This window comes from Salvelinus sp. IW2-2015, linkage group LG26 (genome assembly GCF_002910315.2).
Source record: "Salvelinus sp. IW2-2015 linkage group LG26, ASM291031v2, whole genome shotgun sequence".
Classification (NCBI taxonomy): domain Eukaryota; kingdom Metazoa; phylum Chordata; class Actinopteri; order Salmoniformes; family Salmonidae; genus Salvelinus; species Salvelinus sp. IW2-2015.
Window position 1 is genome coordinate 34,854,862 of NC_036866.1, and position 22,716 is coordinate 34,877,577.

The following is a 22,716-nucleotide window of genomic DNA, read 5'->3' on the forward strand; positions in this document are numbered from 1 at the left end:
CGTGTTGGAGAAGAAAGTAAAAGTGCAATAAGTGCCATGTAAAAAAAGCTCATGTTTAAGTTCCTTGCTGAGAACATATGAAAGCTGGTGGTTCCTTTTAACATGAGTCTTCAATATTCCCAGGTAAGAAGTTTTAGGTTGTAGTTATTATAGGACTATTTCTCTCTATACCATTTGTATTTCATATACCTTTGACTATTGGATGTTCTAATAGGTACTTTAGTATTGCCAGCCTAATCTCGGGAGTTGATAGGCTTGAAGCATTGCGAAAAGCTGCTGGCAAACGAAGTGCTGTTTTGAATGAATGCTTACGAGCGTGCTGCTGCCTACCACCGCTCAGTCAGACTGCTCTATCAAATCATAGACTTAATTCTAATATAATAAAACACAGAAATACGAGCCTTAGATCATTAATGTGGTCAAATCCGGAACCTATCATTTAGAAAACAAAACGTTTATTCTGTCAGTGAAATACGGAACCGTTCCGTATTTTATCTAACGGGTGGCACCCATAAGTGTAAATATTGCTGTTACATTGCACAACCTTCAATGTTATGTCATAATTATGTAAAATTCTGGCAAATTAGTTCGCAACGAGCCAGGCGGCCCAAACTGTTGCATATACCCTGACTCTTGCGTTCATTGCACGCAGAGAAGTGACACTTTTTCTAGTTAATATTGCCTGCTAACATGAATTTATTTTAACTAAATATGCAGGTTTAAAAAAATATACTTCTGTGTATTGATTTTAAGAAAGGCATTGATGTTTATGGTTAGGTACATTCGTGCAACGATTGTGCTTTTTTCGCAAATGCTCTTTTAAATCATCCCCCGTTTGGCGAAGTTGGCTGTCTTTGTTAGGAAAAAATGGTCTTCACACAGTTTGCAACGAGCCAGGCGGCCCAAACTGCTGCATATACCCTGACTCACAGAACGCAAGAGAAGTGACACAATTTCCCTAGTTAATTAAAAGAAATTCATGTTAGCAGGCAATATTAACTAAATATACAGGTTTAGAAATATATACTTGTGTATTGATTTTAAGAAAGGCGTTGATGTTTATGGTTAGGTACACATTGGTGCCAACGACAGTGCTTTTTTTGCAAATGAGCTTGTTAAATCACCCATTTGGCGAAGTAGGCTGTGGATCAATGATAAATTAACAGGCCCGCATCGACTATATATGCAACGCAGTACAAGCTAGATAACTACACATGGTTGATGATATTACTAGTTTAACTAGTGATTATGTTAAGATTGATTGTTTTTTTATAAGATAAGTTTAATGCTAGCTAGCACCTTACCTTGGCTCCTTGCTGCACTCGCATAACAGGTAGTCAGCCTGCCACGCAGTCTCCTCGTGGAGTGCAATGTAATTGGCCATAATCAGGGGTCCAAAAATGCAGATTACCGATTGTTATGAAAAGTTGAAATCGGCCCGAATTAATCGGCCATTCCGATTAATCGGTCGACCTCTAGAGACTACCCCAACATATGGAAGAAGGTACTCTGGTCAGATGAGACTTAAATTGAGCTTTTTGGCCATCAAGGACGCGCTATGTCTGGCGCAAACCCAACACCTCTCATCACCCCAAGAACATCCTCCCCACAGTGAAGCAGGTGGTGGCAGCATCATGCTGTGCGGATGTTTTTCATCGGCAGGGACTGGGAAATTGGTCAGAATTGAAGGAATGATGGATGGCGCTAAATACAGGGAAACCTGTTTCAGTCTTGTATTTGAGACTGGGATGGACACCTTCCAGCAGGACCCTAAGCATACTGCTAAAGCAACACTTGAGTGGTTTAAGGGGAAACATTTAAATGTCTTGGAATGGCCTCAATCCAATTGAGAATCTGTGTTATGACTTAAAGATTGCTGTAAACCAGCGGAACCCATCCAACTTGATGGAGCTGGAGCAGTTATGCCTTGAAGAATGGGCAGAAATCCCAGTGGCTAGATGTGCCAAGCGTATAGAGACATACCCCACGAGACTTGCAGCTGCAAAAGGTGGCTCTACAAAGTATTGACATTGGAGGGGTGAATAGTTATGCACTCAAGTTTTCAGTTTTGTCTTATTTCTTGATTATTTCATAATAAAAATATTTTGCATCTTCAAAGTGGTAGGCATGTTGTGTAAATCAAATGATACAAACCCCCCCAAAATCTATTTTAATTCCAGGTTGTAAGGCAACAAAATAGGAAAAATGCCAAGGGGGTGAATACTTTCGCAAGCCACTGTATTGTGCAATCCTGTTATCTAAACCGCAGATTAGTAATCTGTAATCGATTACAGTATCAGTCCTGAGTTATTTGTTCGGTACTCTTTCTTCTGTACTGCTTATGTGCGTTTTCAACAGACCTGGTCTTGTGTGACTGTTGGTAGAGCATGGCACTTGCAACGCCAGGGTTATGGGTTCGATTCCCACAGGGACCAGTATGAAAATGTATGCATTAACTACTGTAAATTGCTCTGGATAAGAGCATCATTTATATGTAAACTAGGTTGTATTAATTAGAAACTAAATGGAAGCAAACTGGCCAAAACAGGGAGGGACCAACTGAACCTCCAATATGAAGCGCTTGTTTTCAATTTCTGTTAAAAAAGATATACATTTTTCTACGGTGTGCACTAATGAATATGACACTGCCATGTTTCATCCTTCTCTTCTCAGCGTCAGGGCTATCCCAATCCTTCATCATCATGCACCAGAACCGCTACCAGCAGTGTATCGCTGCCTTCATCCTACAAGCACCGTCCGAGGCCGTCAAGGTACAGTAAGAGCACTCTGAACTTAAAGTAACACACTGTACGTGTTGTAGGCCTAACAAAAACACTGTATTGCATTCCAATTTGGTTGTTCGTGTGTAATTGTACCATGGTGACTGACAACATTTCGTTATGTGGTATCTCATGTTATGTGATCATATGTAAGGTGTGAATTTATCACGATCATGACATTCCCATCTCAACATACTCACAGCAGGTTCAAAGTTTATTCATTTGAGTTGCTCGTTGATTACTGCCATATAAATTCCTGTGTTATCCTTCATTCATCACCATGTTTCATTCCCATGCCGGATGATAGTCATTGTTGAGCTATTTAAAGTCTATATTTGTCTAGGAGATTTTCTCTGCGCAAACATACAAATTGCTATCTTTCCAGAAATCAAGTGACTCGATCCAGTTAGTGTTTGTCATAGTGCTGAGCGATTAGTGCTTTTTGAGGTCGGTTCGATTATATATATATATATATTTTTAATCATGGCTTTTGGTTTAAAAGTATTTTTGACATTAAAATTACTGTGCATTATGTGGGTTGCATGCTGTAACAACACAGAATAAAACAATTAATACAAGTCCCATGATGGTAGTGAATGCCCATTTACTTATGAACCATAATTTATTCGATGACTTTATTTCATTCCAAGTCATCATCTCATTTCCATAGAGCTGCTGCCTATCAAAATCACTATTTTTGTAGTTATTCAAAGTAAATAAGTCATACTTTTATGACTGCTGAATACCAGCAATCAAGATCATGTATTTTCAGGCTCGCCAATTAACTGCTTTCTATCCATATCGATTGCTCGTTCTGTCTTGCTACGCACAGATGGACAAGTTTAAGAGGGCGCGCAATGGATTATGGTCTTTGTAGTTAATTGCCATGTTTTTTTGCACTAAGTTCAGGCTTGATCTGATTTATCTCTACAGAAACTGCACATTGAGCTCACAGAAAAAAAACTGAACGAAATGGAATTCAAATAATTGAAGACTTAAGTCAATTAGTTTAAAAAATGAAAAATAACCTACATTTTGGTTAATCGCTCAGCACTAGTTGGTCAGCAGACGATCGGACACTAGCAGAGAAGTGTGTATTCCAATACTGTCCGAGTCACCTTTCTCTTTGACACATCTAAGTTAGGTGGAATTTCCTTCATTACTAGGCATGAGTAAGGTTGCAAAGGGTGGGTATATTACTGGAAACGTTGAAAGTTTACCAGTAAACTACCAGAATTTTTGTATCTTTCAATGATTTTAGGTAATCTATCACAAGACATCTAGTGGCCCTTTTGGGTACTTCAGATTATCACAGCTGTCTCTCTCGCTTTATCACAAGGAAAATATGAAATAATTCAATACGATTATTAAAATAAGACTAAACTGTAAAACATTATCCTTAATATAAACCATCAATTTAGGTCCTGATTCCAACTTAGGAAGTTATGCCTTTCTTATACACTTCTCAGTAGTTGGTATTCAGACTTACCTTGTGCAGGCAGGTGCATAACACGCTTTGCAGTCGTGGTTCCCTTCTGCACACTGAATAAATGTAATTCAACTGCTGAACCCCCCCCCCAACAGATTTTCTCCTGGACTTTTCATTCAATAGGGTTGTCAGTGCATCTATCTTAATGGTGTGCCTTTTTTAATTAGGATATTGTTGACTAGAATACATTGAGAACAAGTTTGGAAAATAGGGATCAGTTCGCTGCAGCTAGCGACTGGAGTGAGCTGCAAAAAAAACGAACTGGACAGTTTTATCTCCATCTCTACACTCAATCATGGACACTCTTGCTGACACTTGTGGCTGCTTCACGTGATTTATTGTGTTGTCTGCCATTTTGCTGTTGTCTGTGCCTAACAATGTTTGTGCTGCTAACATGTTGTGTTGCTGCCATGCTTTGTTGTTGTATGGAGTGTTGTGGTGTCTCTGTTGTGATGTGTGTTTTTGTCCTACATTTTTCATCCCCGCAGGAGGCCTTTTGCCTCTTGGTAGGCAATCAATTTGTTATTAATTGACTTTCCAAGTTAAATAAAAAATGGAAGAAAGCCATCTAAATAATATATGCATATTTGTCTCCGTTTCAACACCAACTGGTAGATGTAAAAATACTCTGATCTTGTAGATTATTTAGGCAACTTTTGGGGTTAGGAAAGCATGTATGAATTTWAAAAAAAGCAGGTTTGGAGATATAAATATATTAATGAATTAGAAGTGGTTTGATTCATCCTGAAAGTTGTCATATTCAAGTTCAATCCATGAAATATTGGAAGGTGAAACAAGTATACAATAGTGGTTGAACAATAGGCTAGTCCAATAAATCTACCCTAATCCTCACTAATCACGGAACTGTAATGACAGCGGTCCAGTCATCGTAAACTGTGCTCCAGGTTTAACCCGCTGCGTGTGGTCTGAATTCCACTAGGTCCAAAGTTATTGCACAACGTTAGCCTAATATGATCCACTATTGCTAGCCACCCTCAGGAACAACTACACGGATGTGACAGAGGAAAGAAAGGTAAATGGAATGGGAAAATAAAGTTACAAATTTAAGTAAAACTAATACTAAAGTGACAGTTAGAAATGTATGTTGGTATTACTGATGGTGCGTCCTGATAGTGGCCAATATAACATGATACGGAGAAAACTGCACCATAGGCAATAGTTAAAACGTTCTAAAGCGCAGACATCAAATAGAGGACACATAATTCTGAATAACGACACGGCTATTTATAGCCTATTTCGTTGTGGAAAAGGGGCTGCAATACATGTTCTGATTTTCAGTTTGCTTCCATATGGCTGTTTTCACATTCATCTCCAGGGATCATAAGGAAAAATCATCTAAAACAATTGCTTTGTGTATTTTTTAAAATTGATTAATTAGGCTATTTTCTCTTGAACCATATGGTCTATCTACTAGAAACTTATACATCTTTGTCCATATTAATACATACAAAAAAATTGTTATTCAAGTGTAAATGACCAAATTTACGATAGGTTGCCAGATTGTTAATTAACAAAATTACTGGTCGCTTTGCAACCCCAGGCCTGAGTTAGTAAGCCAAGTATCCTCATGGTACGTCAAGTTAATTTCAAAGGTCACAACACACGTTTAAAAAAATAACAAAACAATGTTGAAATGTGAACAATAAACAAACCACAAAAATGTGTTCATTTCCAGAGGGTGTGGATGTCAGAGATAGAGGGTGCAGTGACRACACTGAATTCTCAGCAGCCTCCTCGGGTGAAGAGCTCCTCACTGTGGGTAGAGTCCTCCCAGATCTGAGCCATCTGACATTCACTACAACAGGGGACCACAAATACTGCTTCTGGGGCCTCCCACTATAGGTCCTGAACCATAGGTGGCTAAGATATTTTCTTTTCACACTGTCCTTTCTAGCAGAGTTCTAGAATTGTGGTGGATATGTAACCTGGCCAGCCCGGCTCGGCTGTAGTGTGAAAGGGGTATACGTATGCAGGTTCTAAGTACATACCAGCACAAATGCACTTGATTAAACTAGTTAGTTGTCGAGACCTTTGATTCGTTTAATCAGGTGCTTTGGTTGGTGCTGGGCTGGAATGAGATCCTGCACTCCTGGTGAATTTCTCCAGTACCAGGGTTGGTGACCACTGCCCTAGACTGGCTTAAACAAGGACTATTACTGTGTCATGCACTGTGGTTCCGCCTAAGCCGTTGTAAAGTATTAGCAGGATAATTTGTAAAATTCATGTTTGCTTTGAAAGATGACAATAAATTGTTAAATGATTAGTGATGACTTTGTCCTGTGTTGCTGAATACATACATGTATGCATTCACTCAAACTGTGGTAATGGGTCTATGGCTAACAATACATCACAAGTCAGAACAGTACAACTGACCCATGTCATTATCACCCAAGTGGGTGAAAAATCAGAGATACGCTAGTTAACACACTGGTATACACACACTGGCCACCAAGGAAAATACACATCCCTTTTATTTAGTCATGATGGAAAATGAGAAAACAAATGGTACATCTAGTCAAATTATATAATTTATTTCCTTAATCAGACACACATCCCTTCTTCCAGGACAGGTGGTCCAAGGGAACACAGGGTTCCCGACTGTCACCATGACAAACAAGGACTGCGTTTCAGAGCTTAGACGTTGCTGATGCGTGTTAAAGAAATGTCAGTCTGACATGGCACGTAACCATTGGTTGACGAATGCAGGGTAACGTGACTCTTTCAGGCACAATCGCTACATAAGGGGGGCCCCTGTTGCAATACACCAGAAATGTATCCTTCCTTGAAGTTACAGATCGGTGGAAGTGAGTGTTAACCTTCCTTTCATCTATCCATCCACTTATAGATTTGTGCTTACCTGAAGGAAATGAGGAAGGACGAATTTCTAAAGTATATAAACGGTGCCATGTACCCTCTAAAGTGGACGAGGAATGAACTAAAGACAATCGATATCATGCATGACGACGGCCGGCATCCACGTGAAACAAGCCAGATTAATTTGTAGTGCCATTCCCTAAAATTAATTCAGTAAGACTATGGATTTTTTTTTTACGTTACATTTGTCGACGCTTCTTTATACACACGCAAGTGTGTAATTTAATTTAATTACACACTTTTTTTTAACTTTAATTTTCTTATGGAAGAAAAACATTTTACAAAGATAATTACTATAGCCTTGGTATTAGTAAGTGACAATGTCGTACAATAAGATGGTAAACCCTATCACAGTTAGAAACCCTGAGCTAGATGGACAGCCAGCCCATTGGCTAGCCAGACACGTAGACATACAGCAAACCAGAAGCCAAGACTGCTGACCAAGTCACTCACAATAACATGGCAGTCTTTCAACTAAGAGCCTTTATCATTTACTGTGGATTGACCAGACAGTGCAGGAGCAGTTCAAATCAGCACAGTGCCTTCAGAAAATATTCACAAACCATGACTTTCTACATTGTGTTACAGCCTGAATTTAAAATGTATTTGTATTGAGTTAATCACTGGCCTACACACAATACCCCATCATTTCAAAGTGGAATTAGGTTTTTACAAATTAAATAAAAATGACAAGCTGAAATGTCAAGTATTCAACCCCTTTGTTATGGCAAGCCAAAATAAGTTAAGGAGTAAACATGTCCTTAACCAGTCAGTTGCATGGTCTCTGTGTACAAAGTGTTTAACATGATTGTTGAATGACTACCTCATCTCTGTACCCCACACATACAATTATCTCCGAGGCCCCTTGTCGAGCAGTGAATTTCAAACACAGATTCAACCACAAAGACCAGGGTGGTTTTCCAATGTCTCGCAATGAAGGGCATCTATTGGTAGATGGGTAAAAATAAAGCAGACATTGAATATTCCGTTGAGCATGGTGAAGTTATGAATTCCACTTTGGATGGTGCATCAATACAAAGATACAGGTCTAACTCTGTTTCCGTAGAGGAAGGAAACCGCTCAGGGATTTCACCATGAGGCCAATAGTGACTTTAAAACAGTGAGTTTAATGGCTGTGAAACTGAGGATGGATAAACCACATTGCAGCTACTCCACAATACTAACCTGAATGACAGAGTGAAAAGGAAGCCTGTACAGAATAAATATATTCCAAAACATGCATCCTGTTTTGCAATAAGACACTAAAGTAAAACTGCAAAAAATGTGCCAAATAAATTAACTTTGTCCTGAATACAAAGTGTTATGTTCGGGGCAAATCAAACAATGCATCACTGAGTACCATTCTTCATATTTTCAAGCATGGTGGTGGCTGCATCATGTTATGAGTATGCTAATCTTCGGCATGGACTAGGGAGTTTTTTTAGGATACAAATATTATGGAATAGAGCTAAGCACAGGCAAAATCCTAGAGGAAAACCTAGTCTGCTTTCCAACAGACACGGGGAGACATTCACCTTTCAGCAGCACAATAGCCTAAAACACGAGGCTAAATCTACAGAGTTCCTTACCAAGACGACATTGAGTGTTCCTGTGTGGCCTAGTTACAGTTTTTGACTTAAATTGGCAGTCTAGCAATGATCAACAACCAACTAGACAGAGCTTGAATCATTTTTAAAAGAACAATGAGCAAATATTATACAATTCAGGTGTGCAACACTCGTGGAGACTTACCCAGAAAGACTCACAGCTTTAATCGCTGCTAAAGGTGATTCTAACATGTATTGGCTCAGAGTTCTTTACTTATGTAATCAAGATAGTTTATTTTTCATAATTGTTTTTACATACGTTAGAATTTTACTTCCACTTTGACAGATTGTTGACAAAAAATATAAATAAATATTTTAATCCCACTTTATAACACAACAAAATGTGGAAAATCCCAAGGGGTGTGAATACTTTCTGAAGGCACTGTTTTCAGGGTCATTCTCATGAAACTGACATTTAAAAAAGAAATGTCCTCTTGGATCACCGAGATTAGGATATGTACTTTCCTATTTCATAATTAGTCTTGTTTTTTGATCAGATAATGCATTTTACAACTACCAATGCAAAAATGCTCATTGCTGCAACACTTTTTAAACTCCCAAAAAGTAAAACAAATCAATTTATAATATTTTTAACATTGCTTCCCTAATGAAAAGGCCTGAGTTAAACATTTAAATTGTAATTCGTAAAATATTATTACCGTAACAACCTTTTTGAATCAATAACTTTTGTATACATTCAAATTGTTTTATTTAATTTATGTACACATCAGATTAAGACAAAATTGCATAAATGTGTCCTAATATTTCCGCATTACGGTAATGATGAGCAGGTTTCGGAAATGAGTGTTGCATAATTTGCCATTGAAAAACCTGTACTGATCTCTACCAGAGATTCAGTAACCCAACAAATCAGTTTCATCATTTGTTAAACCCAAATAATCCTCGCATAATACTAAATTCACTGATCTTAATGTAATTGACTAAAATATCACTTATTTCAGTATAAGTACTGTAATTATAGGCATGTATTTTCAAAAGCCAAAAATGTACTTAAACGTAACTGCAAAAAAATATTTATCCAAGGTCTTTACAGGTAATATTGGTGTATTAGGACGTGGATATTTGTGGTTGTACATTTAAAAAAAATAAAAAAAATCTGAATTGAATGGGATCCTATGGGCAAACGGCATAACACAATATGCCTATAAAGCATCTAAATACGTGCAATATGGAACAAAAACTGTCTTGTGATATTAAACAACAGTCAGTATAGGTGTGAAAACAGGTACACATGTCAAAATTGGGGATATTCTCCTTTGTGGTGGGGTTGCTCTTTGCTGAAACACAAACTGCTGATTGTGGCTTAAAAGTAATTTAAACAGAGTTTTTGCACCCCATATTTATTGAGACATTTGTTTCGGTAATGAGGGGCCCTTAGATCTGCAAATAATAGGAGACAGCCATTATGAGTCAGCAAACAATTGACCACATCACTAAAGCCCATTCATGCCTCCATGTTTATAAGGTAATGGTTCTGATTTTTCCCAATTTCAGCTTTTTAGCCATATCAGTAATGAGAAGACCAAGTGGGGTAAAGGGGTTGTTTGAGAATAAGAACTCCATTCTGAAGGCATATAAGCGGATAAATTAACTTGTGCTCAGTTAAAGTTAAACCCCTAGATCAGGGTTTCCCAAGACCGGTCCTGGGGCCACCCCTGGAGCACGTTTGCTTTGATTATTTCAAATCAGCTGTGTAGTGCTAGGACAAAAACCAAAACGTGCACCCGGGGGAGGCCCCAGGACCGACTTTGGGAAACCCTGCTCTAGATGATGCATCATGAGTGAATAAAAGTTTATTTAAAAACATTTAGAGTTTTTACAGAAACTGAGTGTTACGGTAATGAGACATGTCCACTTCAACTAGTATAAAATGACCTCAGAATTTAATACAGATGCATTTCGGTAATGAGAATTTGGGGTGAAAATGTTTTTTAAATATCATGTGAAAATGTGAACGTTATTTAAAATAAGACTGCCAAAAACTGGACTTTGTCTTCAGAATTATAGTTGATTTTTGCAACTCAATCTGCTACAGATGTTTAAAACTAGTTTCATGAGAATCACCCATTAAAAATACTTGAATGAGGACTAGATTTTTTAAAAGTGTTATCAGTTCTGTTTGACAGGTCGTAAAGAGTTAGCAATTAGTGTAAATCAACATTGACATGTACAAAAGTGTCTTAAAGAGAAGGTTTAAACAGTCACCATGCAGACTGACAACACTGCAGCCCTACACTTACTGATACACATTCATTCCTAAAGCACCACATATACACACACACACACACGATACACGTGGACAGTTATTGCTTCTGCTTCAAAGCAGAGCACACACAGCCCCTGCAGTAGTCATGATGTTGAATGTGATACAGGTGACAGAAAAAGCACATGCAACCAACCACGTGGACAGTGAAAAACAAAAAAAGTAATTCAGTTTTGTAGAAAGATGAGCAGCATTGAAAAAAAAATAATTCTGATGTATATCAAGGATGTCTGAATTCTTGATAAAATGTATGACCTTACGAGTCAAAAATCCAAAGCTTTCAGCTAGATTTAAAAAGTAATTGAAAAGAAATAAAGTTATGAAAAATCCAGGCTTTCCATTTAGCGTCATGCCATCTCTCAGGACTGTTGGACTCCTCCAGTTAGACATTCTTTGGTCGTGAACAAAATACTTCTAAAACAAACAGAACCACTGCTTTCCACCTTTCAAGGTAACTATATCCTTTCGTTAACTTAACCCGTTAGTCGGTATAACCCCTGCCTTCACAACCCTTCAAGACCCAACTTACAGTCAACTGTCTTGTTAATGCTCAAGATGATAACAATGCCAAACCAAGATGGCCGCCATTCTAGATAGATGTGTGGAGTAATGGATGGTGCTGTTGAGCTCTCCCTGTTACCATACTCTGTCCGACCGACTGACATGTCGACTTCAGGTCAGGAGAGGCAAAGGCACTATACAGATGCGGCCTATTCCATCACATAGCTCAGGAATGTCTGCAGTGCTTCTTCCATTATGTTCCCATCTTCTTGTGTGACGTCGAGACATCTGCTAAACCTCCATCAGCCCCTATAGTGACTGGCCACTTCTTCTGCACTCCCATCCCATCACCAGGTTACTCCTCTCCAAAGCTCAGTAGGTCTGTTTGCTTCACATGGTCCAATGGGGTTCACAGAGAGACTGGTGTTGGTTCCTCAGTCCAGATGAATGCACATAGAAAATGGACATCATGAGACATGCCGTTGCTGGGCTACTGGGGGGAGGGGGGAGAGGGGTGTCAGGCCTGGAGATCTTCGAAGCATGTTTCACAAACCCGCACAGGCTTCTTGGATGAGGGTATGAGGGCGTTCTTGGCGGAGCACTCTGCACAGAAGATGTTGCCACAGTGTCTGCAGTGGTGCTGCAAGGGGAGTCAGAGTAGAGTAGAGAGAGTCAGTTAGGAGGATGGGCAGTCAGGCTATGCCGACTACTCTTTTGTTCTCTATGTATTTGTTTATTGAGACAACTCGGTCTCTTTCTGATTTCCGAACTAAGTGGGAAGGCTGGACAGGGGGATTGAACACCGGTCACTGGTGGGGAGATTTGTACATGTGTTGGGCGCGTTATCATTCAACCACGGCTCTGCACAGAAGTTAACTAACAAAAACGTAAAAACACTTGTGAATTCCTTTGTGGCTCCTCCAACATTTACAACGGTCGTGTTCAGAAGGCAGCAAACAGAAGAAAATGGACTGAAACAGGGAGGGACTACCTGAACTTGTCCAATAAGAAACATGAATTCCTTGTTGCTAAACATTCCTGTTGCAAAAAATCTGCCCTAATGAACACAACCCAAATGAACAGACCGCCGCGTAATACAACTCACCTTCCTAATGGCGAGAGAGAAGCCCTTCCCACAGTCCATGCAGTTCTGTACCTCATGGTCCTCTGCCCACTTCCTGGTCAGAGACTGTGACTGCTTTATCTACAGACGGGGACAAGGAGAGGGGCTAGCGCACCTGCATACACACAGCATGAAAACGAGCTCCACTAACACGCATGCACACTCCCAACAAACACAGCTCTATTGACGAGCTATTCGTCCTACAGAGTTCGAATCCGCAGAGCGGCGCGGTCTATTGTGACATCCATAACTCGATAACATATTAAATGAGATGAATACAATTACGTAATAATTGGTTGTTGGACTCCATGGATGTGGACTCCGTATTGTGCTTAATAAAGACCGAGTTCAGCTACAGGTCATAAAAAACGATGCATCCTGAAGTCCTAATAGGTGCGTAACGTGGTGTTACGTATCTTGTATTGTTACCTGTAGTGACTGGTTTTCTCTGCCCAGCTCTTGCATGGCGGCTGTCGTATCATCCAGTTTCCTCCTCATCTCCACTACTTTGGCCTGCAGTTTCTCCATCTCCCCCTCACCCTTCACACACCTGAAACACAGCCATAACACAGTCAATTGGTTGAAGGCTAAAAGCTACCATAGGAGGAGAGGGAGAGAGAGAGAAAGAATTAGAGGGAAGAAAGAGAAAATAAATCAAAGCACTTGTCACCTCCAAAGCAACTTCTGCTGCATCACAGGGAGGTTATAATGACGGCACGACTTCTAGCAGTCCAACTACCGGAAATCAGTTAGCCTATCCTGCAAGGTGTCAGGGCAGCAGGTAGCCTAGTGATTAGAGTGTTGGGCCGGTAACCGAAAGGTTGCTGTATCAAATCCCCGAGCTGACAAGGTAAAAATATGTTGTTCTGCCCCTGAACAAGGCAGTTAAACCCACTGTCACCCAGGCCGCCATTCTAAATAAGAATTTGTTCTTAACGGACTTGTCTAGTTAAATAAACGTAAAAAAAACAGTCAACTTGCCGTTTTGTTTCGAAGACATCCACAAGGGTAGATCTAGGCGATTTCTTGCTTCAAGGTAGTTTCTGGTATAAACACACCACACAGTAATTCTGGAGACAACTTCACACCCACTACCCTCTCTCTCACCTCTCCAGCAGCGCGCGCCTCTCGTCCTGGTTGTTCTGCACGGTGGCCTCCAGCACGGCGATCTCGCCCCGCAGTTCATCCGTCTGCTTCTCCAGCTCGCCGCAGTGCCGCTGGCTCCCCTGCCACTCCCTCTTCAGCGTGGCCACGTTCTCGTTGAGCGCCGTCACCTGCAGGCCCAGCCGCGCCTCCGCCTCCTCTCCCCGCGTCGCCTGCCCCTCCCGAGCATTACGCTCTGACGCCTGGGGAGGCAGAACAGGGTATTTAGAAGTCTAGAGGAGAAAAGCCACACCTACAGGAGCTCTACAACACATCTGAGTGACGATACCTAAAAGACACCACCACACAGTGAAACACAGCACGTAAAAGGGCTGGTGTGTGTTTTCTGTTAGTAGAGCTACTGTACATACGATACATTTCCACCAGCAAATAGCATTAAAATGTCAAACATCACATGTACAGTGCATTCAGAAAGTATTCCGACCCCTTCACCTTTTCCACATTTTGTTACCTTACAGCCGTATTCTAAAATTGATTCAATAAATGTTTTTACTCATCAATCTACACACAATACCCAATAATGACAAAGCAAAAACTGTTTTCTAGACATTTTTGCAAATATATAAAAAATGTCAAACATAAATACTTTATTTAGATATGCATTCAGACCCTGCTATGAGACTTGAAGTTGAGCTTAGGTGCATCCTGTTTCCACTGATCATCCTTGAGATGTTTCTACAACTTGATTTACCACCTGTTGTAAATTCAATTGATTGGACATGATTTGGAAAGGCACACACCTGTCTATATCAGGTCCCACAGTTGACAGTGCATCTCAGAGCAAAAACCAAGCCATGAGGTCAAAGGAACTGTCCGTACCGCTCCGAGACAGGATTGTGTGTTGAGGCACAGATCTAGGGAAGGGTACCAAAAGAATTCTGCAGCATTTAAGGTCCCCAAGAACACAGTGGCCTCCATCATTCTTAAATGGACGAAGTTTGGAACCACCAAGACTCTTCCTAGAGCTGGCTGCCCAGCCAAACTGAGCAATGGGGGCAGAAGGGCCTTGGTCAGGGAGGTGACCAAAAACCCGATGGTCACTCTGACAGAGCTCTAAAGTTCCTCTGTGGAGATGGGAGAACCTTCCAGAAGGACAACATCTCTGCAGCACTCCACCAATCAGGCCTTTATGGTAGAGTGGCCAGACGGAAGCCACTCCTGAGTAAACGGCACATGACAGCTCGCTTGGAGTTTGGCAAAAGTTACCAAAAGGACCCTCAGACCATGAGAAACCAGATTCTCTGGTCTGATGAAGCCAAGATTGAACTCTTCGGCCTGAATGCCAAGCGTCACGTCTGGAGGAAACCTGGCACCATCCCTACGGTGAAGCATGGTGGTGGCAGCATCATGCTGTGGGGATGTTTTTCAGCGGCAGGGACTGGGAGACTAGTCAGGATAAAGGGAAAGTTGAACGGAGCATAGTACAGAGAGATCCTTGATGAAAACCTATTCCACAGCACTCAGGACCTTAGACTGGGTTCAAGGTTCACCTTCCAACAGGACAACGACCCTAAGCACACAACGCAGGAGTGGTTTCAGGACAGGTCTCTGAAAGTCCTGAGTGGCCCAGCCAGAGCCTGGACTTGAACCAGATCAAACATCTCTGGAGAGACCTGAAATTAGCTGTGCAGCAACACTCCCATCCAACCTGACAGAGCTTGAGAGGATCTACAGAGAAGAATGGAAAAACTCCCCAAATACAGGTGTGCCAAGCTTGTAGTGTCATACCCAAGAAGACTCAAGGCTGTAATCGCTGCGAAAGGTGCTTCAACAAAGCACTGAGTAAAGGGTCTGAATACTAATGTAAATGTGATATTTCAGTGTATTTGTAGTTCTTTAAAAAATATATATATATATATATAAAACATTTTAACCTGTTTTTGCTTTGTCATTATGGGGGTATTGTTTGTAGATTGATGAGGGGAAAAAACGATTTAATTAATTTTAGAATAAGGCTGTAAAGTAACAAAATGTGGAAAAAGCCAAGGTGTCAATTATTAGGTTGGTGAGCGACTAAGCGTACCAGCTGGGCATGGATCTCCTGGGTCTCTGCCCGTAGCTTCTCCTCTCTCTGGTTAACACTGTCTCTGGTGGCTTGGTGCAGGGTCTTCTCCTGCTCCAGGGATGCCTGTACCTCTTCCACCCGGCCCTGCGTCTCCAGCTTCTGCTGGATCAACAGTTGCTTGGCTTCCCGCAGCTCCCTCAACTCCTGGGGGGGAGAGAGTGAAATGGATAGGTGTAAGCCAGAGGTTCCCAACCTTTTCTGGTTACTGTACCACCAACTGAATTTTGCTCTGCCCCGAGTACCCCTGAAGAACCCACTGATGTGCATTTTACCAGTAGACCTATGGTCTCATGAGTACCCCCTATGGATAGGCCAAGTACCCCTGGTTGGGGACCACTTGTGTAAGCAATATGATAGCAGTTCCATCTTGTCCTCAGAGGTCAGGTGGAATTGTGGCCATTTTGCTAACACCTATCCAATCATCTTAGATCTACAGGAGTACCTAGAGGATAGGGGTTGATATGGGATTCAGTTGGCTAAATTCAGGATCAACCCCTCCCCATTCCACTCAATGGAGTGACTATACCTGTGACCTGTTAAATGATCCCAGATCGAGGACCACTCCGTAAAGCAAAATAAGGGATTAATAAATGCATCAGCCTAAGGAGGGCCTCACCTTGTCACTCCTCTCCCCGAGTGCCTTCAGCTCAGAGCCCTGTCTGGTTGTGTCCTTCTCCAGTGCAGCCTTAGTCTGGCTCAGCTCCTCCGCTCTGCTCCTCTCCTTCTGCAGCTCCTCCTGGGTCACACCCTAGGTGGGGGAGGGGGTGGGATGGCATCAGAGATTGATCAAAGTCCCCAAAACATGATGCTGTGACTAGGGTTGCAAAGGGAGGGTATATTACTGAAAAGTTTCTAAGTTCCCCATTAAACTAACAGAATTTTGGTATCTTTCAAGGATTTTATTCCCTTTTGGGCACTTCAGATTATCACAGGTATCTGTAATCATCTCTGGCCCACACTCTGGCCTGATCACATGTAAAATATGAAAGAATTAAATAAGATGCTTTTAAAATAAAAAAATGTTATGGCAAAGCTGTAAAACATGATCCTATATATAATCCATCCATTTAGAGAAAACCATGTTTAATATGAGGGATTCAGCATGAAATATCCTTTACATGTTTTTTTACACACTTATTTGTCAGTATGTATTTGTCAGTATGTCTTGGTGTCAAACTGGTGGCAGTTGTGAACAAAGTCTATAGTTGTTGAGTCACAAAGGGAATTGAAAATAATGCCATTGTTGATTAGATGCTTTTCTCATTAATTAGGCTATTTTCTCTTGAACCATATGATCTATCTACCAGAAACTCATGGACAATACAGACACCGATATAAAAAAATGAATAATATATATTTATACATTTTAAAAGTTGTTAAAGTATAAATTACCAAAATGATGATAGATTGACAGTTTCTGTTAATGACCTAAATTCCCGGTAGCTTTGCAACCCTAGCTCTGGCTATGGGTTGGAATTAGATGTACAACAATTATAACAAGAGATTCCTTACACAAAACTAAATGGGATACCCCCAAGTGAAACAATAATGTCTTCCCTCCTGGATCTCATAACCAATATGATTATATGGACAGGGGAACTTTTGAGCAGGACCCTGGGTCTGCATGTACTGTGTGCGAATAAAATCAATCAACCTGTTGTTTCTGCAACTCTTTGAGGGCTGTCTCCTGCTGGCCAAGCTTCTGGTCCCGTTTAGCCAGCTCCTGCTCCAGGGAGGCCCTGGCAGCCTTTACCTCCTGCACCTGCCCCTCCAGACCAGTCAGCTGGATCCAGTTAGCAGATAACTCCTTCTGGGACAGGGTCAGCCTCTCCTCAGAAGCCTGAACAGAGAATACACACAGGCATGGGTCATATACAGTACCTACACACAGAAAACAGGCACGGGTCACACACACTCGACAGGTTTATGTGCATACCACACTTTCAAATTAGATTAGCATTATGTAAAAAAGTCAAAAAGGCTTTGATTTATATGATCCTACACCTACGGTGTCCTGGTAGACCATTAGGCAGACACGTGAATCAGATCATTATCAATATGTACATGCGGTCTGACACGGTCTCTGGTATCTCCATTGATTCCTCTTAACTACCTTTGTCTTCTCACACATATTTTCCTCCCACACAATGACTCTTCCTGTCTAACTCCCACTGACCACGACCTCCCTCCATTGAAATATAATTGAATGTGGATTCCCGTTCTAGTAAGGATATTTCTCTGCTTGCATGGTCTTCCACCCACCTTGAGGTCCTGTCTAAGAGATGACAACTCTGACTCCTTGCCGTAGTAGTCAGACTGTAGCTTGGCCAGGCCTTGCTGACTCTGCTCTAGAACCTTCTGCAGCTCAGTGGTCCTGGTCCTCTCAGAGCTCAAATCTTGGCCGAGGCCTGACACCTGTTCCCTCAGACGACCCTCCTCCTCACCCTGGAACACATATTTAGTCCAAAACATGGAAAATACATGGAATTAAGTGTGTGTGTGTGTATGTGCATGCATGCATGTCATCTTACCTTCTTGGCATGTGATCCTTGCAGCTCGGTCACTTGGCTTTCCAGCTTCTTCTTTTCCTGGCTGAAGGACCCCTGGGCTGTCGTCAGCTGGGCCTGTAGCTGCTGCACTCCCTTCTCCTTCTCTTTCAGGGCCTCCTGGGTCTTGGTGTGTTGCTCTGTTAATGCAGTCAGCTGCATATTCAGCCCTTTTTCTGCCTGCAAAGGCAGACACAAAATAGAACCCATTGTGAGAGCATGGACAACCGGTATCTGGGTCGTGTTCATTAGGGCACACCATAGCAAAACATTTTGCAACTGAAACAAAAATGAAGGGTTTCCTATTGGACAAGCTCAGGTAGTCCTTCCTTGTTGTCAGTTTTCTTCCATTTGGTGCCTAATGAATGGGACCATATATTCATGTCTATGGGCTTAATACCTCTCTGATCTTGTCCAGCTGCCCTTTGACCTCTGCCATCTCCTTGGTGGAGGCATCTGTGGCCTTCAGCAGCTCCTGTCTGGCCTTCTCATGGGACTTCTCCTAAAACAGGAACACATTCGAGACATTTTCATTTTCACGTTAACACAGATATATTTAATGTTGGATTTGGCCTAGAGTCCAACAGACTTCTGCTGATAACACTGACAAATACAATTCTAGAAGAACAGAGCCCTTAAAGAGTAGGAGTGTGGATCTAGGATCCGGTCCACGTAATCTTATTCATTATGATCTAAAAGGCTAAACTGATCCTGCAGTATATTAGCATTCCCACTCTGTAACACATTATGAATATGGGCCCAAGTAGCTTCCTGACTCCTTCACATTGCTGTCTGTGCCTTCCATATGGAGGTCTACCACGCTACACCACATTAAACCCACCTTCTCCTCCAGAACTGCCTTGCTGCTCTTCCTCTCCTTGTCCAGCTGGCTCTGGCTGTCCTTCATGGCTTTGGAGGCCTTAGCCAGGCCATYCTTGACCGCGACCAGCTCTTTCCCCTGGGCCTCCTTCTCCTGCTGGGCCGTCTGGAGCTCTCTGGCCAAGCCCTGGGCTTTCCTGTCCAGCTCTGCCTGCTGCGCCTGCCCCTCCTGGGCTAGCTTGTCCAAGTTGGTCTGGAGGGAGGTCTTCTCCTGCTCACATTGCTCCAGCTGCTGTCGCGTGTCACTCAGGGAGGAGGTTTTTCTCTTCAGCTCCACCTGTAATGCAGCAGCCCTGAGAGAAGCAGAGACCGGTCACAAAGAGTACTGGATGTGGTACAATGACTAACAATAAGGAAAAAGCTTGGTTTATAGTCGATGGCCAGAACCACATTTCATTTATACTCAGGTGGACTGTCTATAGACTGTTGCTGCAACGGTAATTTTCCTTGTCGTCAGGAGATGATTCAGTGCATTCGAAAAGTATTCAGACCCCTTTACTTTTTCCACATTTTGTTACCTTACAGCCTTATTCTAAAATGTATTGTTTTTTCCCCCCTCATCAATCTACTCAAAGCAAAAACAGGTTTAGAAATGTTAACAAATGTATATATTTTTTTACTGAAATATCACATTTACGTAAGTATTCAGACCCTTTACTCAGTACTTTGTTGAAGCACCTTTGGCAGTGATTACAGCCTCGAGTCTTCTTGGGTATGACGCTACAAGCTTGGCACACCTGTATTTAAGGAGTTTCTCCCATTCTTCTCTGCAGATCCTCTCAAGCTTTGTCAGGTTGGATGGGGAGTGTCGCTGAACAGCTAATTTCAGGTCTCTCCAGAGATGTTCGATCGGGTTCAAGTCCGGGCTCTGGCTGGGCCACTCAGGCACTTTCAGAGACTTGTCCCGAAGCCACTCCTGCATTGTCTTAGCTGTGTGCTTAGGGTCGTTGTCCTGTTGAAAGGTGAACCTTTACCCCAGTCTAAGGTCCTGAGTGCTCTGGAGCAGGTTTTCATCAAGGATCTCTCGGTACTTTGCTCCGTTCATCTTAACCTCTATCCTGACTAGTCTCCCAGTCCCTGCTGCTGAAAAACATCCCCACAGCATGATATTGCCACTACCATGCTTCCCCGTATGGATGGTGCCAGGTTTCCTCCAGACGTGACGCTTGGCATTCAGGCCAAAGAGTTTAATCTTGGTTTTATCAGACCAGTGAATCTTGTTTCTCATGGCATGAGAGTCCTTTAGGTGCCTTTTGGCAAACTCCAAGCGGGCTGTCATGTGCCTTTTACTGAGGTGCTTCCGTCTGGCCACTCCACCATAAGGGCCTGATTGGTAGAGTGCTGCAGAGATGGTTGTCCTTCTGGAAGATTCTCCCATCTCCACAGAGGAACTTTAGAGCTCTGTCAGAGTGACCATCGGGTTTTTGGTTAGTTTAGCCAGGCGGCCAGCTCTAGGAAGAGTCTTGCTGGTTCCAAACATCATTCATTTAAGAATGATGGAGGCCACTGTGTTCTTGGGGACCTTCAATGCTGCAGTAATTTTTTGGTGTCCTTCCCCAGATCTGTGCCTCGACACAATCCTCTCTCAGAGCTCTACGGACAATTCCTTCAACCTCATGGCTTGTTTTTTTCTCTGACATGCACTGCCAACAGTGGGACCTTATATAGACAAGTGTGTGCCTTTCCAAATCATGTCCAATCAATTGACTTTACCACAGGTGGACTCCAATCAAGTTGTAGAAACATCTCAAGGATGATCAATGGAAACAGGATGCACCTGAGCTCAATTTCGAGTCTCATAGCAAAGGGTCTGAATATTATGTAAATAAGGTATCTGTTTTTATTTTTTAATACATTTGCAAAACTTTCTAAAAACCTGTTTTCGCTTTGTCATTATGGGGTATTGTGTGTAGATTGACGAGGATTAAATTTTTCATCCAGTTTAGAATAAGGCTGTAACGTAACAAAATGTGGGGGGGGGGGAATCAAGGGGTCTGAATTCTTTCCGAATGAACTTTGACCCTGTCGTGTCCATTGGCATGGTAACCTGACTGTGACAGCATAAAGAAGGTGCAGTAAGTTCTCACCCAGCCTTCTCAGTCTCCAATAGGCAACCCAGCTCCTTCAGCTTTCCCTTGACCTCCGACCCCTGCTTCTGGAGCTTCTGCACTTCCTGCTGGGCCTGCTCCCTGGCAGCACGCAGCTCCACCCCCTCCGCCTCCGCTTTCTGTCATACACGCACAAAGAAAACACAACACACACAGCCATTTCAGTGACCTCAGTGACTTTCTACTACAACCCTGATACCAAAATGTGTGTATGAGCTAAACCCCTTCATATTGTAATAAACAAAAATCTAATGTGTGTGAGTGTGTGCATTTAACTGACCTTGGCCCGCACCTCCAGCTGCTCTACGCGCTGTTCTGAGATCAGTAGTTCGTCTTTGATCTCCTTCAGACTGGCCTCCAGCTGGCCACACTGCTCCTGTCTCGCCTGCAGCCTCTGGCCCTGCTCCTCCACACACGCCTGGCTCTTACTCAGCTCCTACAAGGACAGGAGAGATAAGGTTACTGGGGGCCCCATGAAAATTCTCTAAAAGCGCATCCTTCTTTCCTTGAAGTAACCATTGACTAGACATGATTGGACAGGAGAACACAAGAGCGCCACCACATGACATTCCCCTGTCCTGTCTAATCAGTGATTACTTCAAGGAAGGAAGTATTTACTTTTAAAGACTTGGAATGGGGTCTAGAGTAACAGTATTGTTTCTGTCTCTCTCCTCGCCCCTACCTGGGCACATCGATAACTGTCACCTTCGAAGCATTGATACTTATCGCTCCACAAAAGCCGCGGCCCTTGCAGAGCAAGGAAAATAACTACTTCAAGGTCTTAGAGCGAGTGACGTCACCGAATGAAACGCGATTAGCGCACACCTCGCTAACTAGCTAGCCATTTCACACCGGTTATACTAGCCCTCAGCTAGGGCATATTGCCCCACAGATAAATGAATCGTTGATATTATGTCAAGAGACGGATCTCCATTGAAGGAGTATTGTGGTAGATCAGATTTCCATCTAGTATGAGTCTATTCTGCTGACGTCACCCATCTCAGCCTGCAGTACTATGAGTGAGCTGACCTCAGACATAGACACTATGGCTGACCTGCTGCTTGTCCTGCAGTGCATGCTGGGCTGTCTCCAGGTGGTTCTCCAGGTCTACTCTCTGGGTTGCCTTGGCTGCCTCGGCTGACAGCAGCATCTCGATCTTAGCCTTCAACTGGGGAAACAACAAGACAACTTTTCAGTGCCAGAATCTGGCTGAGTGGTAAACGTTCTTATCGCTATGGTTGAGTGGTTAACACTCTTCACATGACCGTCTGGCGA

General features: G+C 42.3%; 2 protein-coding genes across 4 annotated transcripts in view; one reads left to right on the forward strand and one right to left on the reverse strand.

The window, feature by feature from the left end:
• Positions 1 to 6,553, forward strand: part of LOC111952508 (pleckstrin homology domain-containing family G member 7) — a 33,128-nt gene extending 26,575 nt beyond the window's left edge. Inside the window, exons 15-16 of the mRNA XM_023971241.2 lie at positions 2,674 to 2,771; positions 5,966 to 6,553. Of these exons, the coding sequence (XP_023827009.1) occupies positions 2,674 to 2,771; positions 5,966 to 6,070 (203 nt within the window). The 3' untranslated portion in view covers positions 6,071 to 6,553. The remainder of the gene's footprint in view (positions 1 to 2,673; positions 2,772 to 5,965) is intronic.
• A 190-nt stretch (positions 6,554 to 6,743) lies between these two features.
• eea1 (early endosome antigen 1) overlaps positions 6,744 to 22,716 on the reverse strand; it is a 55,413-nt gene continuing 39,440 nt past the window's right edge. For all 3 annotated transcript variants that reach the window (XM_023970895.2, XM_023970894.2, XM_023970896.2), the window contains 14 exons: positions 22,496 to 22,609; positions 21,722 to 21,877; positions 21,421 to 21,560; positions 19,296 to 19,626; positions 18,855 to 18,956; positions 18,440 to 18,634; positions 18,171 to 18,353; positions 17,563 to 17,748; positions 16,525 to 16,656; positions 15,867 to 16,052; positions 13,787 to 14,025; positions 13,109 to 13,229; positions 12,662 to 12,760; positions 6,744 to 12,196 (listed from right to left, as the gene is read on the reverse strand). In XM_023970895.2, the coding sequence (XP_023826663.1) occupies positions 12,074 to 12,196; positions 12,662 to 12,760; positions 13,109 to 13,229; positions 13,787 to 14,025; positions 15,867 to 16,052; positions 16,525 to 16,656; positions 17,563 to 17,748; positions 18,171 to 18,353; positions 18,440 to 18,634; positions 18,855 to 18,956; positions 19,296 to 19,626; positions 21,421 to 21,560; positions 21,722 to 21,877; positions 22,496 to 22,609 (2,307 nt within the window). In that variant the 3' untranslated portion in view covers positions 6,744 to 12,073. The remainder of the gene's footprint in view (positions 12,197 to 12,661; positions 12,761 to 13,108; positions 13,230 to 13,786; positions 14,026 to 15,866; positions 16,053 to 16,524; positions 16,657 to 17,562; positions 17,749 to 18,170; positions 18,354 to 18,439; positions 18,635 to 18,854; positions 18,957 to 19,295; positions 19,627 to 21,420; positions 21,561 to 21,721; positions 21,878 to 22,495; positions 22,610 to 22,716) is intronic.